Source organism: Malaya genurostris, chromosome 3 (genome assembly GCF_030247185.1).
Source record: "Malaya genurostris strain Urasoe2022 chromosome 3, Malgen_1.1, whole genome shotgun sequence".
NCBI classification, from domain to species: domain Eukaryota; kingdom Metazoa; phylum Arthropoda; class Insecta; order Diptera; family Culicidae; genus Malaya; species Malaya genurostris.
The window spans coordinates 92426300-92452324 of NC_080572.1; the positions used below are offsets into that span (position 1 = coordinate 92426300).

General features: G+C 36.8%; 2 protein-coding genes across 2 annotated transcripts; both read left to right on the forward strand.

The window, feature by feature from the left end:
• The first annotated feature begins 253 nt into the window (after positions 1 to 253).
• Positions 254 to 16032, forward strand: LOC131438013 (uncharacterized). The gene is made up of 7 exons (XM_058607770.1): positions 254 to 992; positions 1049 to 1205; positions 1266 to 1431; positions 10222 to 10355; positions 14821 to 15342; positions 15403 to 15578; positions 15637 to 16032. The coding sequence occupies exons 1-7, from the start codon at positions 784 to 786 to the stop codon at positions 15860 to 15862; spliced, it is 1590 nt and encodes a 529-aa protein (XP_058463753.1). The 5' UTR covers positions 254 to 783; the 3' UTR covers positions 15863 to 16032.
• LOC131438014 (probable small nuclear ribonucleoprotein E) lies at positions 9537 to 10150 on the forward strand. Its single transcript, XM_058607771.1, has 2 exons — positions 9537 to 9763; positions 9835 to 10150. The coding sequence occupies exons 1-2, from the start codon at positions 9628 to 9630 to the stop codon at positions 9972 to 9974; spliced, it is 276 nt and encodes a 91-aa protein (XP_058463754.1). The 5' UTR covers positions 9537 to 9627; the 3' UTR covers positions 9975 to 10150.
• Positions 16033 to 26025: the final 9993 nt, after the last annotated feature.

Sequence of the window (26025 nt, forward strand, 5' to 3'; positions counted from 1 at the left end):
CGGGCCGCGAAAAATTCGATCTATACTGTGGTTTCTCACACATCTGCGATCATTCAAAACAAAACGACGCGGTCGGCCAGAGAACCATTGAATTGACCGATCAAAACAGAAAACAGAACAAAACGATCAGGTATCTTTCCAGTTATGCTCTACATGTAGTTGTATGCTGACACGAAAGCACAGGTAAAGAGTCCCCCGGAGGAAAGGTGATTGCGCTGTCCGACGCCGGTTTTTCTGTTTCAGAGTCGTCAGAAAGTTGCGCAGAGCTGAGCGTAGCTCCAGTGATCTTAGGCTTGTTTTGGGTGAAGTTTGAGGCAAAACTGTCGAAAGTTTGCATTTTTCCATGCATAGTGAAGCGCGGCTGGAAAATATCATAAAAATTTCAATGAAATCTTCAGATTTCATCAGTTTAGATGTGTTTTAGTTGGCATTCTTCTGGATGATACACTCGAGGATCATTATTTTTGTTGGCTTATCTCAACCTGGTGTAAGTGAAGCGAAAGAGTGAAATAACTTGCACCAACATAAACTCAAGGAGGTGATCTGGACTGTTTGTGGTGGTGGCACATAAGCACGTGTTGTTTTTGTTTTGTTGTAACCAGTTCTCGATGCGCATTGCGTAAGTTGAATAAATGTTCGAAACATAGAAACGTGATTCGTCGGTTGTGAACGCGTTACACCATCAATTGAGTGTTTGTTTACAAATAGGAAAATTTGTATAATAATAAGCGTAATTTAGGTGGATTTTCAATTTCATTGACCTGAAACAATAAGACGGTTTGAATGAAATACGAAATCAGTTATCCCAGCGATACCGAAACGATGGGAAGCCGCGCGCAGTCTGTGATTTGTGACAAAGTGCTAGCCGGCCTGCCGCAGCTCCTCGACGATTTGCAGAAGTTATCCGAGGACCAGGACACAGCGGATGTGCTTTTTATACTGGGCATTAACGAGGATCGCATCTACGCTCATCGGATTATCTTGATGGCCAGGTGAAGACCGATCGTTTGATAATGAATGGTAGTAGCAAAATTTATCCATCTTTTAGATGCAAATCGTTTCAAACTCAAAAACGTGGAGAGATTTGCCGAATCCCTGGCAGCTCAGTGGTTCCGTCTGCGCCCGGAACTCCAACCACCATCCGATTGCCGCATATCGCAGCAGATATTTTTCGCCAATTCATTCTTTATGTTTACACTGCTAAGGTAACTCAATAAAGTCAACTTGATGACGATGGTCTGACAAGCAACTGTTTAAACTTCCAGATATTGCTGCAGGACTCAAAAGTTTTTGAAATGATGATACTGGCTCAGGATCTAGGGGTTGAAGAATTGAGAATTGCTTGTGAGGAGCACGTAAAAACAGCAATGTCCGTGGCCAATGCATGTACCTTTCTGGCAGCCGTGATGGAAATACAGGAGAAACCTGCAGGTGGGTTTGTTTATCTCATCATTTTCCATAGTGTAGTTTTTCATTTTTGAATCTTACCGAATTAGGACCTAACGGCTAACTTAGGTCTAACACAGATCACAGATAAACAGGCTGAACATTTTTTTTTTCTAAATTCTGGTAGCTCACTACTGCCACCTACTCAATTATTCGTCACGATCTTTCAAAATGTTCTAATACATTCCGGCACGATAACAAAATTATCCTGCCTGTTATAGAAATATTCCTACTACAACAATTTGAATATTTTTCACACGATTCCCCTAAGTGTAGATGATAATTTTATTTCTATGTCGATTCAATCATACGAGAATTTAACTTGTCATTTTCATCAACAGCAAAACAGAGATTCTACTTGAAGTAAACGTTGCATCCAAAACGGTGTCATGATTTGAATAATGTACCAAAAATAGTTTCGATCGCGGTGACATCTGCAAGTATTCGTCACGCGGACTGAGCAAATTTATACACAGTACATATGCGACCCTTTATATCTGTTTTCTGTAGTGCTAACCCTATTATTAGTTTCTTAGTCCCAAATATTACACCGATTTTGGTTAATTGATTGAGTACGGATTGAGTGAAAGAAAAAGGAGAGATATCAGCAAACTTGATTATATGACGTGGATAAGAATTGAATCCATTGTATTTGTGTTTAAATAATTCATCTGCATTGAATAAGCCCATCTATTATTGAATCTTTTAACGTTAGCCCACGTCTTATTTTTTATATAGGGGATTGAATTTAAAATACGGAAACTAAAAACGTACAAACGGTAGTCAGGTTTTGAACATCTACAGTACAACCGATTTTAAACATTGGTTTACGTTTCGCATTCAGCTCAGCTCAGTGCATTAGCAGATTATAGTGATACAAACTCATATTCGCTCACCTTGCGTGTTTAACTTCGTAATTAAATTGTAATAATACAAACATTACTTTACTACAGAAAGTTTTGTCAAATAATTAACATAGCATTCAGAGAACAAGATGAAACTGAGACATTATTTGAAACATGGTTCATTTAATAACAATCAAATGTGTAGTTAATTTATGTTGGAAAATAAAACAAATTCATATTCGTACAACGAATGAAATTGTTGGAAAAATATTTTAATAGAGTTCAGTATTTAGTATGATATCTGCTATCATAAACGCGCCACTAGCTCGCTAGAACGCAAAAATTTGTATTATCCCGTTTTTAGGTATCTTTACTTCTTGTCAACTAAGGAAATTCGCGTACAAAAAAAACTATTAACCACATTGAATCGTACTAAATACATTTGAATACTCTTGCATAAATGTTTCTGCCTTCTTCTATCAAAGGTAATAGAATTACAGGAAATAACTGACTTTTGATCGAGCTCGACCAGACGAACAGCTCGACGAGATCGGAAAATGTTGCTCTGTGTGTGAGAATGTATGTTTGTATGTGTAGAAGGTTAGAAAGGTAATCACATAATTATCTTGGAAATGGCTGTACCAATTGCAACGAACTTAGAATCGTTTGAAAGCTACTATTGAGTTATTGATGAAGTTCGAAGATCAAGTGGCTATCCTTACCGGCAGAGATGTCTATCTCCTCTGTGTGACGAAGAGCAAGCAAAATTTCTCCTCTTGCACTGACAACTTCAACGAGAGCTCTTCTCTTTCACATTTATACACCACTGTTGTATAAAGTGTGCACGCATCATGAGTGCGTTTGTTTATTTCCTTTTACCTCTTCCACTGAATCGCACCAAAGTGCTAGAGCATTAGCTAATAAATTCTCTGAGGTGGATGCAGATACTTTCACAGAGGTGTACACGTCGGTGAGCACTCTGCTGTATGGTTTGCGTAGAAGAAGCGTGGACACGCAAAATCAGCAAAATAAAACAATTCATCGTAAAATTTTCGGTTTTCCTTGCAAATTTTTCATAGCAAGGCCAGATCTACTCTCTATTAATTGAAGTTCACAGAAGTGTTCGCTCACCATCACGCGCCAGTGGTCACTTGGGTGTATTTAGACGAGAGCGCGTGTGAGCGATTCATGTGAAGAGAATGTGTTTCACTCGCGCCAGCTGCTTTAACCACAAGCACACACTCAAATGCTGTCTATTCGACACTGAGAAGAAGTGCGCTTTCCTCTTTGTGCGGTGCTTAGTTTTTTGCATCCTCGGTGTGGACAAGAATCTGACTCCAGTGTGTATCACTCTGGTGAAATGCCATCTCTGCTTACCGGGTCCAGAGATATGACGATATAAGTGACGTAAACAACAAATCAATTTTTATCTACCAGTAATTGTTTTATTTTAGACTCATACGTTATCATTTGTTTCAGATAGAAATAATGAAGGAACATTTTTACACCTCCGAACAGGTTTTGGGAACAACTAAGCATTATTTGTTTTTACACAGAGACCATGACCATACTCACTGCTATGTGGATTGTTGACAATTTTAAATTTATTCAAAGAAAAAGACAATTCCAAGCAAATTTTTTTCTGTATGCTATGAAGCCCCAAAATCAATCTTTAAAACTCAAACAGAAAACATATTTTGATGTGGCTGGGACCACTGAGCATTCTATTAAAAGTAAATGAACTTTTACAATCTATGTCTTGAATCTATGCAATCCAATTTATTTATTTATTTTTTTATTTATTTATTATTATTAGCTCCATCTGACTGTTGTCTATATGAAATAAAAATCTCAAACTATACACTAAAACAGTTAACTAAATACGTGACTTGATTCGTGAAATAAACCAGGTGGATGATTCTCCAAACTCATGAAACTCCTCGACAGTCGTGAAAGTTCGAATCATTGCAGTTATTGGTTCGAAATAACCAATAGTAGTGCGATGAAAACGTGGCTCAAGTAAAGTACTACTACGAATAACTCTCGGAGGAACTCGAAAATTCAACATGGAAAGGAGCTCAGAGCTATCAACTTCACCATTCAATAACTTAGCCACAAAACTAGCTTGATGAATATGCCGACGCCGTTCAAATGTATCCATGCTCAATAATCTACATCGATCATCATACGAAGGAAGGTTTACGGGGTCTCGCCATGGTAGATTACGAAGTGCCAATCGAATGAACTTGCGTTGTACATTTTCAATCCTTAAACTCCACGTCAATTGATAGGGCAACCAAACAACAGATGCGTTTTCTAGAATTGGACGGACGAGTGAACAGTATAATGCTTTTAGGCAGTACGGGTCAGTGAAATTCTTTGCAATTTTCGATATGAAACCCAATTGTCGATTAGTTTTTGATCAAGCAATACACCTAGATCACTGATCAGGTCAGCTCTTTGGAGGATCGCTCCATTAATATTATACTCAAACATAATTGGCTTCTTGATACGGTGAAACGACACAACTATACATTTCGAAACACTAACAGTTAGCTTATTCCGATGACACCAATCGACGAAGAGGTCCAAAGTAGACTGAAGACGGATGCAATCTTCGGTGGTACGAACGACAAAATACAGTTTCAAATCATCGGCATATGCATATGCATACTGCAATAACAAAAACCTCAAAAAAACAACATATTTGACATTAAACTATGTAAAACTTAAGAAGTAAACATCAAATCGCAAAACCAATCAATTGCGTACAGGTTGACGAGAAGACCTTTCATTTGCGACTAGTCTCACCTAGGGATGTCGTAATATCGATTGATTAATCGAGTAATCGATTAATAACCCAGATAATCGAGCAATATTTAATCGAATAGCTTAAAACTCATATTCGATTATTGAGCTAATCGAATAATTTAAAAAATCCCATAGCAATAATCGAATAATCGATTAATTACCCAGATAATCGAATAAATTTCAATCGATTAGTTTCAAAATTATACTCGATTATTAAATAATCGAGTAATTCGAAATTTCCGACATCCCTAGTCTCACCATATTTGAGATCTTGACTTCTTTGTGAACAAAACACTTTTTTGAATCATGCCCGAAAGCCAATAATTGCGTTTCGAACAAGATTGACAACTACATTGGGTATGGCTAGAGCAAAAGAGGGAAGAGATACTAAGACAGCAGTACAGCCAGATTTACCAGATATACGGATTTTTTAGTATTCTACTGATTTTCACCAATTTTTCCAATGTAATTTACTGACTTTTATACGGATTTTGCAAAAAAAAATACTGATTTCATACAGATTTTATGGAAGTTTGTTTTTCCATAATAAAATGATAGAGGAGCGTGATCAATCGGTTGGACAATCGGGCCGATTCCGGCCGACAAATTTCACTGGGTTTAATAATTGAAAACCAGCACAAGTTGAACTCAGTAGAACTTATTAACTCTTGAACTTCCAGAATGCACTCAAAGTTTGTAGTACATGTCATAATTTTGAACGATAATAACTAAGTCATTTGTTTAGAGATTGATATAATTTAACAACCAATCGATACGGAAACATTTAACTTTAACATGAATGGAAATGTCGTTTCAGTACTTCAGTAGCGTACTATTGAACAATTGGTTTGAATTGACCTATGTTTTCACGAGTCAAACACAGCATGCCATAATGATGTCATCCTTTAGTCACTTTTGTCACTGGCTGCCTGCGAACAAAACATGTAGCTTGTCTAAAGAATGGATGACAAAACAGATTTACGTCCATTCGCTCGCTGGATAGTCACTTTTACGCGATGTATGGATGTCATTTTCCGTCTGCTGCATAGCCTGTTCGCTTGAGTATATTGAATACCGATCAGCTGTTGATTCTCCAGGCACTAGCCGGCCGATTTAAAACTATCGGTGACAGATTTTTCGTACCTAATTTAAAGCGCTTGTGTCTCGGTGATTTCTTGATGGATTTGTATACAGGAAACTCAAATTTCGAGCGAAACGGTGGCTTGCTAATGGATTCAGTTCAAAGTTGTGTTATAAAGATAATCATAGATACTTCTATGAGAAATGAAATTTCATAATATAGGGAAGACTAGGGCTAAACTGGACACTTTTTGGAAATTGAAAAAAAAATCCGTTACAATTAGGTTTTTGTCCGACTTATTTCTATCGTCATGTAGATTCCACCTTCATCTACAATTCCCAATTTGTGATTTGGAAAAATATGCATCAGTTTTCGTACCAAGTCGAGTAGATGCAATATTTCTGGAACCGCGGAGCTAAACCGGACTCGTAATGAGGCAAATTAGACTATAAAGATTCACACAAAAATTATATACGAATACAACGAATATGGGTCTCAAGATCTCAAGATACCTTAATGTCAATCCCTCGTGAGACTGACGTCTTGCAATATCTTCAACTAACTGACGTCTATCTATCACATAAAAGCGCGTTTACAAAGTCAATCCATGGATCGAAAAAAGTCCATTTTTATAAGACATTTAATTTCTTAAGTTTATATTAAACTATAGAATATAAGAAATACAATTAAATTGACCCGACATTTCTTTAAATCCATTCAACATTGATATTGTTTGTATTGGAAACATGAAATGAATATGCAACCCAAAACTAAACACAAAAAATGAATTTTCGATGAGAAACATTTCTAGCATCAATTTCAATTTTTTCAAAATCTCATCTCATTGTTAGGTGAACTACGTACGTTTTTGTAGAAATAATTACAAGCGAGAGACAGAAAAAATGCATTGAGAATATGTTTCTTAAAACATTCATGAGAATCATGCAATACATTCATAAAGTTATGACTTAATTTTTCTTCGATAATACATATTGCGACATTATTTCTGATAAAAACCTGTTTTAATCCACCTAGTGATGTAATGATGCCTTTCTCATGTACATATAATATTGTGGTATTCTATTCAAAAATTTTCTCTTCGATTTTTGAAAGAAACCAAGTGATTGTTTATGCATAACATACAGAATAAAACAGTGCTTTGATTGGGTAAGCCATCCTTAAGAGAACGACACTTCCGGAGCCGGAACCCGAGAACCGGTATAATCGAAGTCGGTTCGTACGGCCACCAACTAACATGACACACAAACTCTTCTAGTACGCACCCTATAACTCAGGATTCGGAAGTCGGATCCGGACGAAATTCAGGAATTTCGTATAGGATCGGAAGACCTTTCATTTGAATCTAAGTTTGTGGAAATTGGTCAAACCATCGCTGAGAAAAGTGAGTGAGATCCATTTTGGTATATATGACCACTATTTCCGGTACTTCCGGAACCGGATACCGGAAACCAGGATAGCCGGAATCGGTTTGTTTAGTTGCCTACTGATAATGACTATCGATTTGTGTAGTTTTGAGACCAGTTTAGATAATTATTTACGTTTTTTGTTTCGCCGGTTTAAGTGACGGTGTACAATATTGAACACACTTTACCCTATAATTCCGGAACCGGATGAAATTCAGGAATTCCGTATGGGACCACGAGACCTTTCATTTGAATCCTAGTTTGTCAAAATCGGTTAAGCCATCTCCGAGAAAACCACACACACATACATACACACACACCGACATTGCTCAGCTCGATGAACTGAGTCGAATGGTATATGACACTTGGCCCTCCGGGCCAATTTTCACTGGTCGTTTTTTCAAGTGATTGCATAACCTTTCTATATGAGAAAGGCAAAAATCGTTGTTAGACTTGAGCAGTTCGTTCAGAACGGCTCTAATTCTTTTATTCTATATTTAAAATTCTTTTCAAATAATCAGCACAATTCCTACGTCTAAGTTCAGACTATATTGGTATGATTTTTATTTCCTTAGTTTTAAACCTGGGGGATGACTTCCATTTTCGACCTCTCGAACAATTTAGAAAATCTTCGAAGGCGCAAAAACGCGCAGGGTGGCACAAAGATTTTCGGGAAGTACAAAGTAAATGCTACACAATTAATTACTAGCATAAATCAAATAAACATAGATTTCCCAGTGTAATAGTAATGCAACCCGTGACACCAAAAGCACCGTCTGGTGGAGAATGGGTGCGTAAATGCTCCTAAAATGCATGCAAAAAGTTGCCTGCGCATTTAACACAACCACAGTATCTAATGGAAAAAAGTACACCCGTTTGTCACTAGAGGTGCTGTTAGTGTCACCGTACAGTGAGAAATCTATGTTTATTTGATTTATGTTACTAGTGAACAGTTACAGTTGTTTTCTATACCCATTTGAAACTCTAGATACATATATTTTATATGGAAGAAAAAAAAATTTCTCACAGAACCCCGATTTCATTCTCCATTAAAAAGTTTATTCCTCATTAAAAAAACTTCAATTTTCGAAATCCTATGCATGATATGGTTTTGGAATAAAAAGGTGAAATATAAAGAATATAAAAACTAATTTTTTTCAAAGGTGACAGAATCCGTTTTTCACAAATTAGAAACGTCATTTTTTGTGTTGAACTTGATTTGGATTCGACTTCCGTTTAAGGAATTATATGGTAACAATATTGAAAGCAGCAGGATGAAGAGTTTGTTTTTATAAGTGTCAGTGTGAGAAGAAGTTCATTTTCTTAAACTGAACAGATAATCTATCTGGTTTACAAGCACCCAAGATTCTGTTTCAAATAATGAAAATTTTCAGTTCCTATTTCAACATTTGAGAAAATGATATTTTGATTATTTTCAAATAATTTTATTCGTCACGCACACCATGGAATGTCATTTGAAGGACCGTACAGATGTCCAGACTTAACTAAATATGCGATATTAAAATAAAAAATAGCTTTCTGATTCATTCCTCTAAATAGGTGCTGTTCTGCAATCGATTGCCGTACACAAATTCGATAAATTTCATTTCAAATCATAATTTAAAGATCATGCTTAAGGGTTCCGTTTATTATGGATATTATTCGTCCGACGTATTAGCACAAATTGAATAAAATATAATTTTTACCGGCGTTGAAATTGAATGCTTGTAACAAAACCATTTATTTCACTCTAATTTCAATTAGCGTGTGGAAAAGTTTACTGCTATTCATCACCAGATGTGCTGCTATGTAGCATATAGCCAGGACACTAACCATTTTGTATGGTAGCTATAAAAAGAAGGTTTCGCCTGTTGAGTGAATTTTCGCAGCAAACAGACTATTTATTTTCGCTCCTCTGTCGTTCTTGTGACATCTGTCAAAGATAAAATCGGCTTGTTTGTGTTTCTGTCGCGTCTTGCGAACGTTCTAATTTTTCCGAAGCCAATAAAACACCGCAAAAATGTCGTTCAAAGGCTCGAAAGTTCAAAAGGTGATGGTACAGCCCATCAACTTGATTTTCCGCTATCTTCAAAATCGCTCCCGTGTTCAGGTTTGGCTGTACGAAAATACTCATTTGCGGATAGAAGGACACATCGGTAAGTTGGAGTTGCGGTAGTCGGATTTAACCTCAAATTGCGTTAGAGATTAATTTTTCGACTTGTTTTAGTTGGTTTCGATGAATATATGAATCTGGTTCTGGATGAAGCTGAGGAATACAACATCAAAAAACAGAATAGACGTCAGCTGGGCCGGATTATGCTGAAAGGAGACAATATCACTCTCATCCAAAACGTTCAGGCTCATTAAAGGCTACGGAAACGTTCATGGTCGACATTTAAAATTAGTTATTTTCTTGAGTGACAATTAACAGTGGTTAAAAATCATTCGAACAATTATTAGAGTAATGAAGGTCTACTTGGGCAGCCCTCAAGTTTGAAAAACTCTGTAAGATAAGCTTAAATGAATAAATGCGTGAATTTAAAGCTATTGTTTTTATGAGTACATTATGCAAAAGGTATAAACATTTGCTGATTGAATTTGTATTGAATTTCAGGAGCCAAAATCGCGCCTCCTTTCTTGGATAAGTGCATCACATATATCGCTGAAAATGCGTCTGAATGTTCAAAGACGAACGCATTTCTCAATCTTACGAAGGAAGGTCTAATCCAGGTGATCTCGTATGATAACGTAAGTTCCTTTTTGAATATATAATGGAAAAAGCAATTAATTCATGCACTGTCATCACTATTGAATGGCCCTAAACAAGCCGATCTTTTCTTGAGTTTTTAGCATTGTAAAATGTATAATTGTTAAACAATGTGACAAACGGAATTTCGTTTGGTCTTCAATCGTCAGGATTCATAAGTTTGCATCAAAAAAACATGATGATTTTTTCGATAAAATATGAAAAACTGTATCAGTTTGGGTTCGATACAAGATTCTTTGGATGTTTGGAACTATTGTAAAACTAATTTAAGCTAATTTTAGAGAGGGGATGTTGTCAGAACGTGTTGATCAATTTCAATACGTAAGGAAATATGTGTATACTTACTTAAAAAAATTTTTTATTTTAAAAATGGCATAAATACTTAAAGGAGAGAGTTTCCATAATATGAGGAAATTGAAAAAAAACATCGATTGAACCATTAAATTGATTGAAGCATGCTAGTTTTTTTAATCGTATTCTCGTCAGCCTATTATGTATCTTATATAATCTACTTGTCGTCTATTTTACGAAACAAGTCCAGTTGAACTTATCATAGTGCAAGGTTTTTCATAAATTGCACAATTTTGTTATAGTTTCACTCCTTTAATTCATTTATTGAATTGAATCAAATGAATGATATTTGGGGAGTCGTAGATCATGCTCAACGTTCAACCTAAACTGACTTAGAACATGGATTGATCAATAACGTAGATGGCCACGCCCATGTAGGTCAATATGGGAAGGGAAGGAATGTTCAACACTTGTTGCTACTAATGACCGAGGAATTCTCTGCATCATCACCAGTGTCGAATAGAGACGGCAGATAAAAGTCATATACTCAAAAAAGGATCTCACCTACTTTTCTCAGAGATGGCAGTCCGGCATTCCTAATCTTAATGTCAAATGAAAGATCTTATGCTTCTAACGAAAATTAAGCATATTTTTTGGATGCAATTAAAATCATCGTTTAGAGTACGATGTCAAAATCGTATAAATCAAAATTTGAATAAAAACTAGTAGAGTTTGTAGGTCATGGTAGTTGATAGCCATACGAACCAACTTCGATTATACCGGTTCTCGGGTTCCAGTGCCCGAAATACCTATCGCTGTAGAAAAATTTTAGATCTTCAGTTTGAATCACACGATTGACTAGTAAATTTATACACATTCCATATAAATCTGATAACATCGACAATGAAATGCAAATGGCGCTTCGATCGGTTAGTGTCATTTAATTTTTGGCGGCAAATTCGCATCGTTGACATCGTTTAATTTTAAGCGGTAAATTTACAGTTTCCGTCGCTGGAATGTTTTTCATTCTCGCGAATCAGCAATGTTCAATAATAACACTTTTCACTAAACAGCACACACTTGCCACAGCTGCACTATCACTCAAAATAACTGTTTCGATCAATTACTTTACTATAAGTTACCTGATGCAGATTTTTTGAGAGCAACACCCAGGCACCGCATGCCAACTCTCCCTATCACCGAAAAATCTGAAGTTGAGATCGCTGGGATAGAGTAAAAATATAAACGGTCCTAAACGACTTCCTTGAGGCATTCCAGAGTTAACAGCAAATGGAGCTGTTAACCTGTTCCTATTTTCACAGACATCTCCCGACCAGTTGAGTTTAGCTATTGCTATTTGATAGTGTATTTTATCAAACGCCACCAAGAAATCTGTGTAAATTGTGTCAACTTGTAGACGCAATTGTAGATATCGAATGATAAACGCAGTGTGGGATAATGAGTTTGTAGATGTAAATCGTTTAGGTATAAATCCGAGTTGCGTTTCAGATATGCAGTCGTTGCAATTGTGGTTTATAAAGGCAAGAATAATTTGTTCAAATACCTTTAAACTGAAACGATAAACGAATCCCGAAAGCTCTTAGGATTAGTTTTTGAATTACGTTGCACCCAGAGTAAATGATCGTGATGTAAAACTCTGTTTAGACGCGTATAGCGACTATTAAGATACAGATAATGAGAGCTGGAGCAGCGGCCGCTTCGAGAGTTTATTTTTCAAAGCTGATCTCTTGGTGCACATATTATGCTTCAAAGTATGATTATACCAAGGGAGATAAACTGGTTTACGACGATTTCTTTTGGATACGTAGGGCCGCCGACAGGGGAGGGGGAAAGGAAGGAATATCCCCAGGTCCGGATTGTTTCAGGAGGCCCGGAAATTCGAAGGTTCAGAATTGTTTTTTTTAATTATTCATAACAAAACGAAATAGCAAAAATCGGAAAAAATAAGCTTGCGAATTATTTTGTTAGAATAATGTATTTAAAAATCTTTTGATACGGTTGCTCAAAATGTTTTTTTTTAATTTTTATGTTTAGGGGCTCGCAATATTGCAGTCCCCCCAGGCCCGAATATGCTCTCGGTGGCCCTGTGGATACGAATTGGTATATGAAATATAAAACTACATTTTTCCATAATGTAGCCACCAAATTGTTATCGCAAGTTTCTATTAAAAAATGGATTTTTTTTCGGATGGTGACAAAAATAGCTAAGACAGATAAATGCTTTTGATAAATTTTCCATGGAAGGTAATAATTTAAGTTAATTTGCAATAATATTACATTCGCCATGGCGGACGAAAATATGCGTGTAGGAAGGTTTTTGAGATCTTTTTTCATTTTGCTCATCAATTCCTCCTAAGTTTCCGCTACAAAATTTTTGGAGTAGATCTTACGCTTCAAGTTGGCCCTGGAATTCTCGACGGGATGCGATATTTGCGGTTCCTTCTCCACCAACGATCACTTCGAGTAGTGGACCGAGGCCAGATCCGGCCAGAACATTGCGTCTTTACTCCTGTGGTATTTCGAGATGAGTAACGCAACTTCCGGTAGGCATTTCCCCGTTCAAGGCTAGTACGTAGAGCGGCTTTGATATCTCCTTCTCGCTGATTGTCAGCCACAACAGCACCTTCTTGGGAAGCTTGGTGTGTGACGTGAACTTCACCTTGGAGCCAACTTCCTGCGTGGGGAAGGAAATAAAAACCGAAGTGCCCTGCCAGTTGTTGCCATCTAGGGTGAGATAGACCTCGTCATCCATCATCCACATCGGCAAACAGTGGACGCGACTTCCGCTTTTTAACATGTATGTTCATGTTCGCCAGGTACTTTTTCACTGTTTGGCCGGTTGCACCGACACTTCTTCTTCGGTCTTTCTCTTCAGCTTCCGTTGGAACTTCATGAAACTCAGGGTCGTTCGGAATCGGGCTTTCTTTCGATGCTCTGATTGTTGTCTAATAGTGCCACAATATGCAACACGATGTCCGTTTTCGATGCGGTGGGGTGCCGTTCTTTGAACGCACACACTTCTGTTTTTGTCAACACGGTTAAAGTTCGACTGATAGAGCTGTCAAGCTCTATCTACTGACTCATGGGTTATTATGATTGATGCTGCATGAGTAGTTTCGTCAGTGCGGGTGAAGGTACACCCATGAAAAATCGTCATTTTTTGTCAATACTTTTAAATGCAAACGTTAGTAACAACCACCAGTTCAACGATAGCAGGAACTGATTCATAGCATTGAGGTTACCTTTCTTGAAATCGCAAGCAATGTTCCCATAAACGACTGATTTACAGTCCGCTCAGCTAATGTGAAGTGTCGGACGATGACGACATGATTTAACAAGAGTAGAAGGAGCAGTAGTTACATTACTTGTGCTGACTAAGTCCTGACTGACGAAACACAAATCGAGCAGACGACAATTCCCATTTAGTTGCACTAAACCAGCAGTACTGTAGACTTTCGACCCGATGATGTGAATATTTTTGCAAAATTTGTATATTGCTAGTGCAACATGGTAAAATTGATGATTTGCTGCAGATTTGTATTACATGTTTTCAAACATGATTGAAAAATATTTCATAACATGTCTAACGTAACGAGCCACAATTGTACAAAATCTTAAAATTTCAACGAGTTACATTTGCTACTCGATATACTTCCTGAATTCTTAAAAAAATATAATAGCATGAATATTACACATGAATAAAAATAATTGTTGTGGGTTTCTGCCGCATTGGCATCACTGTGCAGACACACGGATGCAAAAAGCTATTGAAATCCATAAGAAACACTTATGATATTTCGCTACAAGTTTACCATATGGAAATGGAATTTCATTGACCTAGTTATGGATTTCATAAATCATACTTATGAAGTTCGTGAGGTAGACTTATGATTAATGTAGAAATGTAGATATGAATGTAATAAGTTATATTTATATATTTCATAACCCCAACTTATCAAATTCATCGATACTTTCTTATGGTTTTCATGATGATTGCTACTGATTTCCATGGTGAATGTGTAACTAAAACACACTTGAAATTTTCATACAGAATTTATTCTTTACATTATTTATCAATAAGAAAGGATCTTCCTACAAACAAACCATTACCTTATCTATATTCATATATTTCAGCTTGGTTTAGAAGAGGAGGACGTCTGGCGATGCGTACTGGCGTGGGCTAAGAACCAAGCAGGAGTCACACAACCCACCGCCCACTGGACCGAAGAAGAACGTCAACGAGTTTGCCAACAACTGGCACCGGTGATTTCCCACGTGCGACTCTTTCTCATCGATAGCCAGGTGTTTGCGGAAGAAGTTGAACCTACGGGAGCGGTGCCGATAGAACTTTCGTTGGAACGATACCGGCGAGCAGCACTTCATTCGAACAAACTACCACCGGCTGCGATGCCAATTCCAGCGGGACCTCTTGGCGAACATGACAAAAGACTCCAACCACGACTCATGCTCAATTTGTTCCACGGTTCAACGATTTTAAAAAACGACAAAATACATTTACAGGGAACATTGAATGGTTGGTACGGAGTTCATAAACAAACGTGGCGGTTGGTCTATCGAGCCTCAACAAACGGATTCACTGCTTCATCCTTCCACAGACATTGCGATGGCATCGCTCCACTGTTCATAATAGCTCTGGTTTGTTAATCACAATTTGACCATATGGAGCGTTTCAGATTAATTTTTTTTCATTTCAAGGGAACACAAGGTGCTATCAGCGGTGGATTTACAGATGTGGCATTTGCTAAATCAAATCGCAAAGGAGGATACATTCATTCGGAAAAAGCTTTCCTATTTGCCTTGAACCATAATAATGAACCACCGACTAAGTATGACATTATCAAGAAACCCTACGCTATATGCTATCATCCAGAGTAAGTTTGTGTACCTCTACGAAAATAGAGATGCCTGTAGTAAACCGATTTCTTTCAGTTGCGGTCCGATTTTCGGTGCTGGTGCTGATATGCTAATTTCGAACAATTGCAACGTCAGCATGGAATCCTACTCAAATTTCCCGCATTCGTACGATGGACCGAACGCGTCGTTCGGAAATCTTTTCGGTGATTACAATTTTTCGATAGCTGACTACGAAGTGTTTACGTTGGCTCCGTCAACTGCACCACCAGGTATTAAAATCAAACATGATCGATATCCCTGAGATTAACGTTTAGGCCGGTAGAATAAAATTGAACTGCGAAGCTTTGTTTAAGTAATATGACTGAAATACTGCGAGAATAGCATGATTGATCTAAACTCATAGAATAACTATTTTGAAACGCAGAATATGACCTAATTTTATACATTTTAGAATTATTTTCTACTTGTCAATCTTGGTATTTTAACTGAAATGTTCTTTAAAATAATGAGAATTGTATTAAATTAGCATTAATATTGGTAATATATGTTAGATTTAATAAATAATAAGTCCTCGAAAAAGTATGCATTTTACCTTGGTTAATAAACTTGAATCTAAAGAAAAATTATATCAGTAAGAAATTGGATTCAAAACGCATATTTACTATTCATGGTTATGTATGTAAAACACTGATCTTATAAAATCTGCTGTTCAAAATAAATGTGTTTTAACTTTCACGTCATCTGAAGTTTCAATTGAAAGTATGTATTTATTGGAGAGTATTAGTGTTGGAAATATTATAAAAACAATATTTGTGTCAACAACATAGAACCCACACATATTGTTTAATGAGTAAAAACGGCGGGTGGGTACTGCCAGAATCGTAACAGGATATCGTGAATACGAGCTGGCACGCTTCCTTCACACTTCCGAATATCAGTTAGTTGAATGATTGTGCGAATTGTGCAAGCATTCCCCTTCTTCACTACTAGCATTTGAAACGATGCACCTACACTAAATTACGGATAAGTTACATCAAACATTCTGACACAGAATTAAATATTACGAAGTAATTTTTTTAGTTTTTATAATAAAATAACGGTGGTTCTGAAAAGAACCTTTTATAAAGGCGCTCGTGTTGGAAAGTGACGAGTTGAATTCGAATTCCGATGTATGCCGCTGACTTCCGTCATCTATTTCCAAGCTGCCCTGTTGTCCGTGGATGAGATACTGATTGGTTGTTTTGAAGCATTTCTATTGAAACCCCCCATAACTATCATCGACGTATTTTTATGAGAATTTGAAAAGTTGAAAAATGTCGATCTATTGGTAGTTAGATTATATACATCCTTCTACAGATCTCTGAGCAATGAGCATTCAAAATACGAGAAATGTAAACACGCGTCATGAGTTTTCCTCTTCGATACTCGTTGATAGCTAACAATGAGGTGTGCTTGATTTCCTAATCCACATAGAAACATGAAATCTATTGAGCCAAATACTTTTAAACAAATTTAAGCAATTCTTCCCTTTTGTGTCATTTACGCCGTGTGTAGGTGCCGTAGGTCGTAGATAGAAGGTCGCTCGTTGAACGCTTTTCCACACCTTCTGTCCCGTCCAACAAAGTTCCTGCATTGCTACGGCATCGAATTTGCGAATGTGTAATTCATCGTGTCGTAACCGGTGGCAACTAAAATTTTGGAATTTCTTTCTCAAGCTGTCAAAAAAAGACAAACATACTTGGAGAAGTTATTTGGTTTTAATTGCCGCATAATGTCTACTATATCGATTTTGATTGGTTCTTTTCGGCAAGCATTAACTGAGAGAGACGAAAGATATGAAATGAAAAGACGGATAAGTATTCTAGATTGAAAAACAAAACTTTTTCCGGAAAATTTTTTAATCAACCCACAGCATTGGGAATTCAGCGTTGAAATCTGTGCGTCAGTATATCCCGGGGCTCGTGTCTTCTTTCGGTAAATTATTCCGAGTCTTTTCAATGTTTTGCAGATGTACTGGTGAAAACAGTTGAACTTTTTTGCGGCATCCCTTCGACTCAGTGAATCCTTGTTGTTGAAGGCACGAGAAAGAGAACGAAGTCCTTTTGCGTCCATAATTTTGGCTGGTCTTCCACTACCTTCCTTACGAGCAGTTGTTGGGCATCTTAGGATATTGTAAACTGTCGAAGCCGCAACATTTTTGCTTTTAAAATGTTGTACCGTATACTGTTTGCCGAGATTTCTGTGCAGTTCGTAGAACTGGACAATGCGCTCGTGAAATACTCCTTGTTTCGACGGCATTTTGAGCAAAACTGAGGAAGCATGAACAAAGTAGAAAATACTAGAAGAAAGAGGAGAAAGAGAGCTAACACATACATACTCTTAGTTCTTTCTGAGCTCGTTTGTTGTTGAGCATACAGGCCTCGAAAAAATTCCAAAATTTTAGTTGCCACCCGTTATACCAAGTATTCCGAGTTTCCAATCGTAGTTTTTTTTTGTCGCTAGAGATGCGAGTTGGGTTATGGTTAACAAAAATATTTGTCGGATTCGGGTAGGGTATGGATGATGTTTTTTTCATTTTGAACGGGTTCGGGTTCGAAAAATAGGACGTCTCTTTGGTAATCAAAGTCGGTACCGTAATCGAATCAGACCGGCTCGACATAGGTTTGGGTCAAGAAAAATAGGTTTTCTAGGAGATAGTTGAACCCATTTTCATGAGCTTAGATGCAAATTGAAGTTTATTAGAGTTTTATAAAAAATCCTGAATTTTATACGGATCCGACCTTCGGTTACGAAGTTATGGGATAAAAGGTGTCAAAAGAGAAAAGGATGAAAAAAATTTTTTTTCGCAATTATCGTCCAACAAAATAAATTCGAAAATTTCGGATAATAAAAAGCATCACTCGAATAACATTTTGTAATTTTTCCATGGACAAATATTGAGAAATAAGTCGGTGAAGCGGTATTTTTGAGGACGGTTCTTAAAAATAATGATTTGCGGTGTCCACTGTATCTCAGCACAGACTAATTTGAAGTGAACAAATCAAAGCAGCAGAGTTAGAGTCGAAGTTTTTCTAGACCCCAACGTTTCTGTTTGATTTTGTTTTAATTTTGTGAATCGTTTTGTAGTTGTAAAACCTCCCCAAAGTAACAAACAACGAAAAGGAAAACGTTGGGGTCTAGTTTTTTATATGTAGAAAGTGTGTGCAAAATTCGAAAAAAAGTGGTGCAGGACACAGACTTTCAAAACCTATTTTCGGAAAAAATGCGTTTAAAGTTGTTTGTGTATAAAATCAATGAAAACAATTTATTATTCTAAGGAGTCCCTAGGGTCTATCATTTAAAAAAAACATATTTTTACTTTTCTAAGCTGTTATAATGAAACATTTCAAGAACGTTTTGTCAAGCTTTTGAGTCAATCGAAGCAGAAATCTTGGGCCTGTGTGCCGAGCTCTTACTTCTTCGCAGTATGAGATAAGCAAAAATAAAGGCCCATAAACTTGCTGAGTTTTGTTCCGATAGTCTTGAAAGGTTTACAGAATATTCTAGAAATGTTTTACTATAAGAAAATACAAAGAAAATAGATGATTTTTCAGAAGTGTTAGACCCTTCCCGCCCCTTAATAGTTTAATAGTGCATGCTAAAATTAAAAGAATCTGAAATGTCAAAAATAACTGAGCATGAAGTTGGGCGATTTTCTATATTTCAAGTGTTGTTTTTTCTGGTGAATTGAAATATGGCCTATAAACAATACTACAACTCAAATAAAAAACCATTCAAAGTTCTATGCAGAATTAGAATTAAACATGTCGTTTGCACATTCAAAAGTTATGGAATGGTGTTCAACTCTACCGAAATCAAAGCGACCTGAAATCACGCTTTTAAACCACTGGAATCGGAAATCATCATCATAATAAAGCTGAATTCAACTGGATCAGTTTGTAAAATCAAGAAATTGTTATACTTAATTTGGAAATGTTTTATATTTTCATAGATTTACATAGGTTTTACATGGATTGAAAATACATTTCACATGCACTGATATTAAAAGGTACTGATTGGAAAACCAGTCATATGTGCATAAAAAAATTGTAGTGTATTAGTAACCTTTTTTGTCACCGCAATATTACTGAGGTGTGCTTCGTGAATCGCAAGAGTGATCCATACTGATATATAATATATTTGGCGGTAATGAAAAACAAGGAGAATAATTTCAAATTGGACACAAATCAATTCCAATCGATGAGTCTTACCATTTGACGACCAAATAAACCGACCAGGGATGCCAGGTCATTTTTTCAAAAGTCTGTGATAAAGCCAAAAACCTGTCTGTGAAAATCTGTGCACCATAATAGCTGTTCAGAATCATTTTGGTGAGCAAAAAAAGGTCTCACTACCAAACCGCTTTGTACCTTTTTACTCAACCACTCTGTACTTTTTGGTGCTAAACTGTAATCAATTTCAAAAATCTGTGAAAATCTGTGATTGATTTCAGAATCTGTGATCTTTTTCAGAAATCTGTGAAAATCTGTGCCATTTTTAAAATCTGTGCAGAAAGTTGAACATCTTTCAAACACAGATTAATCTGTGAACTTGGCATCCCTGAAACCGACCATTCCTACAGCCAGTTCTGGAAGCACCGAAAATAGTGCTCCATAACCCTTAATTGGATCTCACTTTTCTCAGCGATGGCTTCACCTATTCCCTCAAACTTAGGTTCAATTAAATGGTCGTATGATTCCATTCGAAACTATGGAATTTCATCCGGATCCGAATTCCGAGAATTTCAAGGTGATGAGAGTGAAAATTTTCAAATCGTCATATAAGGGACCGTTCATAAACCACGTAGACCAAAATCTGGTATTTTTTAAAATCCCCCTACCCTCCCGTAGACTTTCGTAGACTTTCCAATTATACCCCCCCTTTAGAAACTTTACGTAGACTTTTCTTTATTACAAAACAATTTTTTAAATCATTTTTCAGTGAAAGGTTACTAAGTCTTCAATCACTGATAGATTTTTACAGTTTACATTCTGTAATAAGACTAAATAAAATCTGATCCAGTACCATTGTCATAAAATTTTAGTTAATCAAGACATTCAAGAGGTAAAGATATTCAATAAATCTCAATCAGCTTCTCTGGATGAACGATAAGAAAGCAAATGTGATTAAAATCACATATTATGTAAACAACCGTTCGTGGGCATACGATTTTTAGACGAGGAACGATAAGATAGTGAGTTGACACACAGTATTAATGTTTCTGTAATATCTTTCATAACCAATAAACTTACAGTTTCCCTTGAAAAATACCATAGCCGTTCTTATTTAACAGACTGGTAAAGCCGAAACCATAATTATTGCAAATTAAAATCAACAATTTTATGGGTGGAAATAGTTGGTTGGTTCGATTTTAGCCTTTGGGATGTATTTTTAGGCAAATGTTTACTTTCGCAATTCCAATCATTTGCCGATTTCTAAAATTCTCTGGATATTTCATTCGTCAGAACATTATTATGACAGTATCTTCATTTCTCCTTTCACTGCTCGATTACGATATGACTAAATAATAATCGGAAAGCATAAACATTGGAATTTATTCACTTACTGCAATAAACTTAAAGTCCGATGATTTTTTGCAAAGAATAATGATCTTTTTCAATTTATGTTTATGTTAGTACTTTCTTTTATTTTTTCACTTCTATAAGGAATAGAAGAATAAAAGAAAATCCCTTCTTAATCCACCTAGTGGTGTGATAATGCCTTTCTCTTCTTTCGTAACAGTCTCATGAAAATATATTTCATACTTTTACTAAATAATTTCGGACACTAATTTTGACACCAATTGATTCAGATTGATTCAAGTAGTTCACAAAGGCATGCTTCAATGTTTATGTCACACAGTCAGCATCATTTTTCCAAACTAGTGCTTGACATTTGCGTTGCCTATTTGTATGAGAAGAGTGATGCTAATCTAAATGGGTCGTGGGTACATGAAATTTTCGAAATCGAAACGTCGAGATTTAGTGAAAGTATCACTTTCTGGGACTTAATAAAAATATCAAAATTTTTCTAAGTCTCAGAAAGTCGATTTAAAAAAATTTTTTTTTTTTGAGATAACACTAAATCTCGACGTCTCATGCAATTTTAAGAATTTTGGCATCAACAAAAATTTTCGATTTCGGAAATTTCATGTAGTCCCCCCTATGGTGCTTTTTCAAGATCAAACATTTTCAATCTTTAACCGCCGGGCAGCACCCCTCACGCATGTCCGATTTAGCTCAAATTTTGCATGAGGACATTTTTCGAGATGCTTAAACTTTTGAATTTTGTCGGTTACGTCACTTATACCATCATATCTCCGGAACCAAAAGTCCCAGCCATTCGATCTTTGAACTTGATTAATGGCCCCATAGTAGTTTTCAAACGAGTCTAAGTTTGTTAAAATCGGTTCAGCCATCTCTGAGAAAATTAAGCGCGTTCAAATATCTTCTAAAAGTGCACACACACATTTTCCGATCTCGTCGAACTTAGTGACACTATGGGTCTCCGATGCTCCGTTCGAAAGTCGATTTTTCCAGCAATTCTAATACCTTTCTATAGAGAAAGGCAAAAACAATAGAGTCGCCTGTCTTTGAGAATACTTCTACTCGGTCATAGAACTACGTCCATCTCATTTGATAATCACTTTCACAGTACAGATTACAGTCGACGATGTTTTTAGTTAGTCTGTCAAGGTTATTCGACGTGACAAATTGCAATTCTGCTCTCATTTGCATTTGGATCAATCGAAGGAAATGCGCGGCCGACTAATAAAACTAAGTAAATTTTCTGAAAAATAAAAAAAAGACTACGTAGACTTCAGGCAAACCCACCCCCCTACCCCCTTGTAGACAAACGTAGTTTTTTGTCAATTCTTTTAGAGCTTTGGATGCTCTGAAAAGCTCCGTTTAGCTTGTTGAGGTTGAGGAAAGGTGCTGATAATGTTCACCAAACTCTCCGTGATCCTGCGTCTTCCTCGAAAGCGAAGAAACTGATCCTGCGTTTTCCTCGAAAGCGAAGAAACAGCAGCACTTTGATGAAAATGTCCCTCTTGCGGATCGATCGGCGCACAAAACAACTCTACGACATTATCGTACCGCACTGAGATAGCAGGTAGGTTCAATACTAATTATAATTATGAGAGAGCGAATTTCTTATGTGAACGAATGGATACGAAACTGTTGTCTCTGTTAGGGTAAACCATGATAATGACTTTGAATGAGGTGAATGAGCGCTGGCAAAGTTAGTGGAAGATCCACTTTTTTTTATCGAAAAATTGTTTTTTTAGCGATGAAACTAATTTCTGGTTAAATGGATACGTCAACAAGCAAAATCGTCACTTCTGAAGTGAAGACCAGCCAGAAGCATTGCAAGCAGTGTTGGTGATTGCCGAAAATTATACAGAAGCTGCAATATTTATCAATATTGTATACAAATTTTTCAATCCGGAAGAAGATGCTACAAGAACTCGAGTCTCTCAATGCATTAACCGTGAGAGAATTTTGCTACATTTCTTCGCTCCACTTCATACACTGAGTATTTCACGGCCCTTAAAAAATTAGTCTGATGATAATCGGTGCTGCGTGGAATTTACCAAGAGAGAATCGCAAGTTGACAATTATCGCAAAAAACCGAATCGATGATTCGACTCGATGATTCTCATACTAGGTTGCAATATTTCAAAACCCTTGTGTGTAGCATTCACAGACATTTTCATAGACACAACTTATACAAAGGTTATATGCACATAGTTAGAATAAGCGGCAATAGAAAAATGATTCTATCGCAATTATCCACTGCCCATACAGAATCGGATCGCAAAACGAGAATAAGCGACCGTTTGTTGCTTCAGAGAGAATCCCCACAGCAACGAGCTAACCTTTGATTCTCAGTCAGGTCATCGAGAGAAATTCGCTCTCGCACTGTTGTCTGATCTATGTTAAATGAACCATGTCGGTTTTTTGTTGCTGCGATAATATCCGTCTCTCTTTGATGGCACTGATTCAATCGTATGAAGAGTTTCCAGTGAGCGTTCTTTGATACGATAAAAGCCATCCTTGATTGCAAGAGCTACCAATGCATCCCAGAAAAGGAACGGTTTAGTGTGGATTATGGGCCGGTGGCATTATTCGTGAAATACCGGTCGATATATTGCATAGAGTGTGCCAAAATTGAACCTTGCGCATGGGGCATCTAAAGCGAAGCCGCGACCAACATTTGCATGAAATCATCTTCTAACATTTAATTACATTGATCGTTCTACCGATTCCAATAAAGATTTCAGCAATTTTCATATTTTTCTGTGTTTTTTGCCTTTCTCATATAGAAAGGCTATACAATCACTGTGAAAACTGACTTCTGAACCGAATATACCATTCGACGAACTGTCTGTATAATGTGTGTATGTGTGTGTGCATGTATGTATGTATCTGTGTATATGACAAATAATGTCACTCGATTTTCTCAGAGGTGGCTGATCCAATTTTCACAAACTCAGATTCAAATGACTGGTCTTACGGTTTCAAAGTTCACTATTGAAATTGATCCCGATCCGACTTCCGGTTCCGGAATTACAGAGTGATATGCACCGAAAAAAATGAAAATAAATGTCACTCACTTTTCTCAGAGATAGATCGCTATTGAATTTTCAAATCCTATACCTCTTAAACAATCATCCTTTTATCTACTGTAATCGATGCGAAGAAATATTTCCAAGTAGAAGGTGTAATAATATCGAATTGAATTTGATCTATCGATCTATATCTATCTATATATGTTCAAAACTTGGCCACTGTTTGTTCGGTTTTAGTGTTCGTAATGTAGAAAACAAAGACGTAGCCCTACGCCAAAACGGAAAAATTAGATTCGTGTGACAGAAACGGTGTGACGGATGATGTTACCAGAGTTACCATAATCGAGATTTTTCAGTAAAAATACAGATTTTTTACCTATTTTGCTGAACAGATTCTGTATTTCAGATCCCAGATTTTACCGAATTTTACCGAATTTTACCGATTTCTGCAGATTTCAATGAATATTTCATCAAAATGGCAGATTTTCAAAATATTTCTCACACATTTTCACAGATTATGATCGAGAATATGCAACACAGATGGTACACAGATTTTTCAAGTTGAAACACAGATTTTAATATGGCAACTCTGGACGTTAGTGATTGTATTTGAATAATTAGTAGTCGCACTTCGAGTTGAGCAAGTTTCATCTGTCAAAAACGAGTACATCATTCTCGTTCGTAAGGTACATTTCATCGATCAGTTTACGATGGTGATATGAATGCCTACATAGTTTTTTTCAACAGTGTAAATCTCTCTAGTGTTCTACGGAATACGTAGTTTCAATTTGAACCCCGTACCACAGTATTTTCTACGATCGGATCGAAACGGTGCAAGTACGTGCTGCAATTGATGTAAGCGAAATTGTACGCAACGGGTTGTATATTTTTTAACTTGTATGCTTTCCATAGAGTTGGTTCTCGTTTGGATTTTACTAAACGTCTTCGCGTGCTTTTGGGCCTAGTTCATTATGGTCAGGTGCTCAGGCGGAGAGCTGGATGAACTTTAATAAATAACAGTAATAACTTGCCGAGAATCTAAGTAGAAACCAAACCCCAGCTCCATCTTACAAAACACCGCTCAAAACATTATCAAACCAAAAGATCCTTCATATGGCAACTAGTCCAGTACTGCACGCGTTACGAGATGCTATTAGCTGGCAAACTGCAATACTCTCAATTGCATACGAATAAATATTTATGAAGATGATGAGCCTCTCGCACACCGAGCTGTTTATAAATATGGGCACGAAAGTTCGAGGTCATTTTAATAGTGACCTTTATTTAGATCTTCCCATTCCCGTTGACTACGATGCAGATTTTCCATTGCGTTCTTTTGCAAGCTAAGTATGCATAGGCATAGGTAGATACTCCTTCGCACTTGTCCATGTATAATTGGAGTGTTGGTCTTAGCTCTGACTCCGATTTTTTACGTAGCTCTGGTCGCATATCGTGGTATAATTGTGCTGCATTGTACGGTGAATGCGATGGTCGCCTACGAACGGATCGTCGCACTGGTCTACAAAGTAGATCTGCAACGAATCGCTGTACTGTTTATAAAAAATATTTAAATTACATCTGCGATTTCAGTTGGGATTGGGTGGTAAAACGATTTGAACCGATCTGCACCCCATAATGGCGAGCCTGATGTGAATTATTTATGACCATTTCCAGGTTAGAACTTTCTCACAGCTATTATTCAGGCACTGCTTGCCTGCTCAATTCGAATTTATTGGCCACTGCTTTGGATGGAATTAACCTTTTTAGAAACAATTTGTAACTCAATGAATAGGGCATCGCTTTATACTATATTTGTCACATATGGGTAAACCGTACAGGTAAAATGCAAGCGT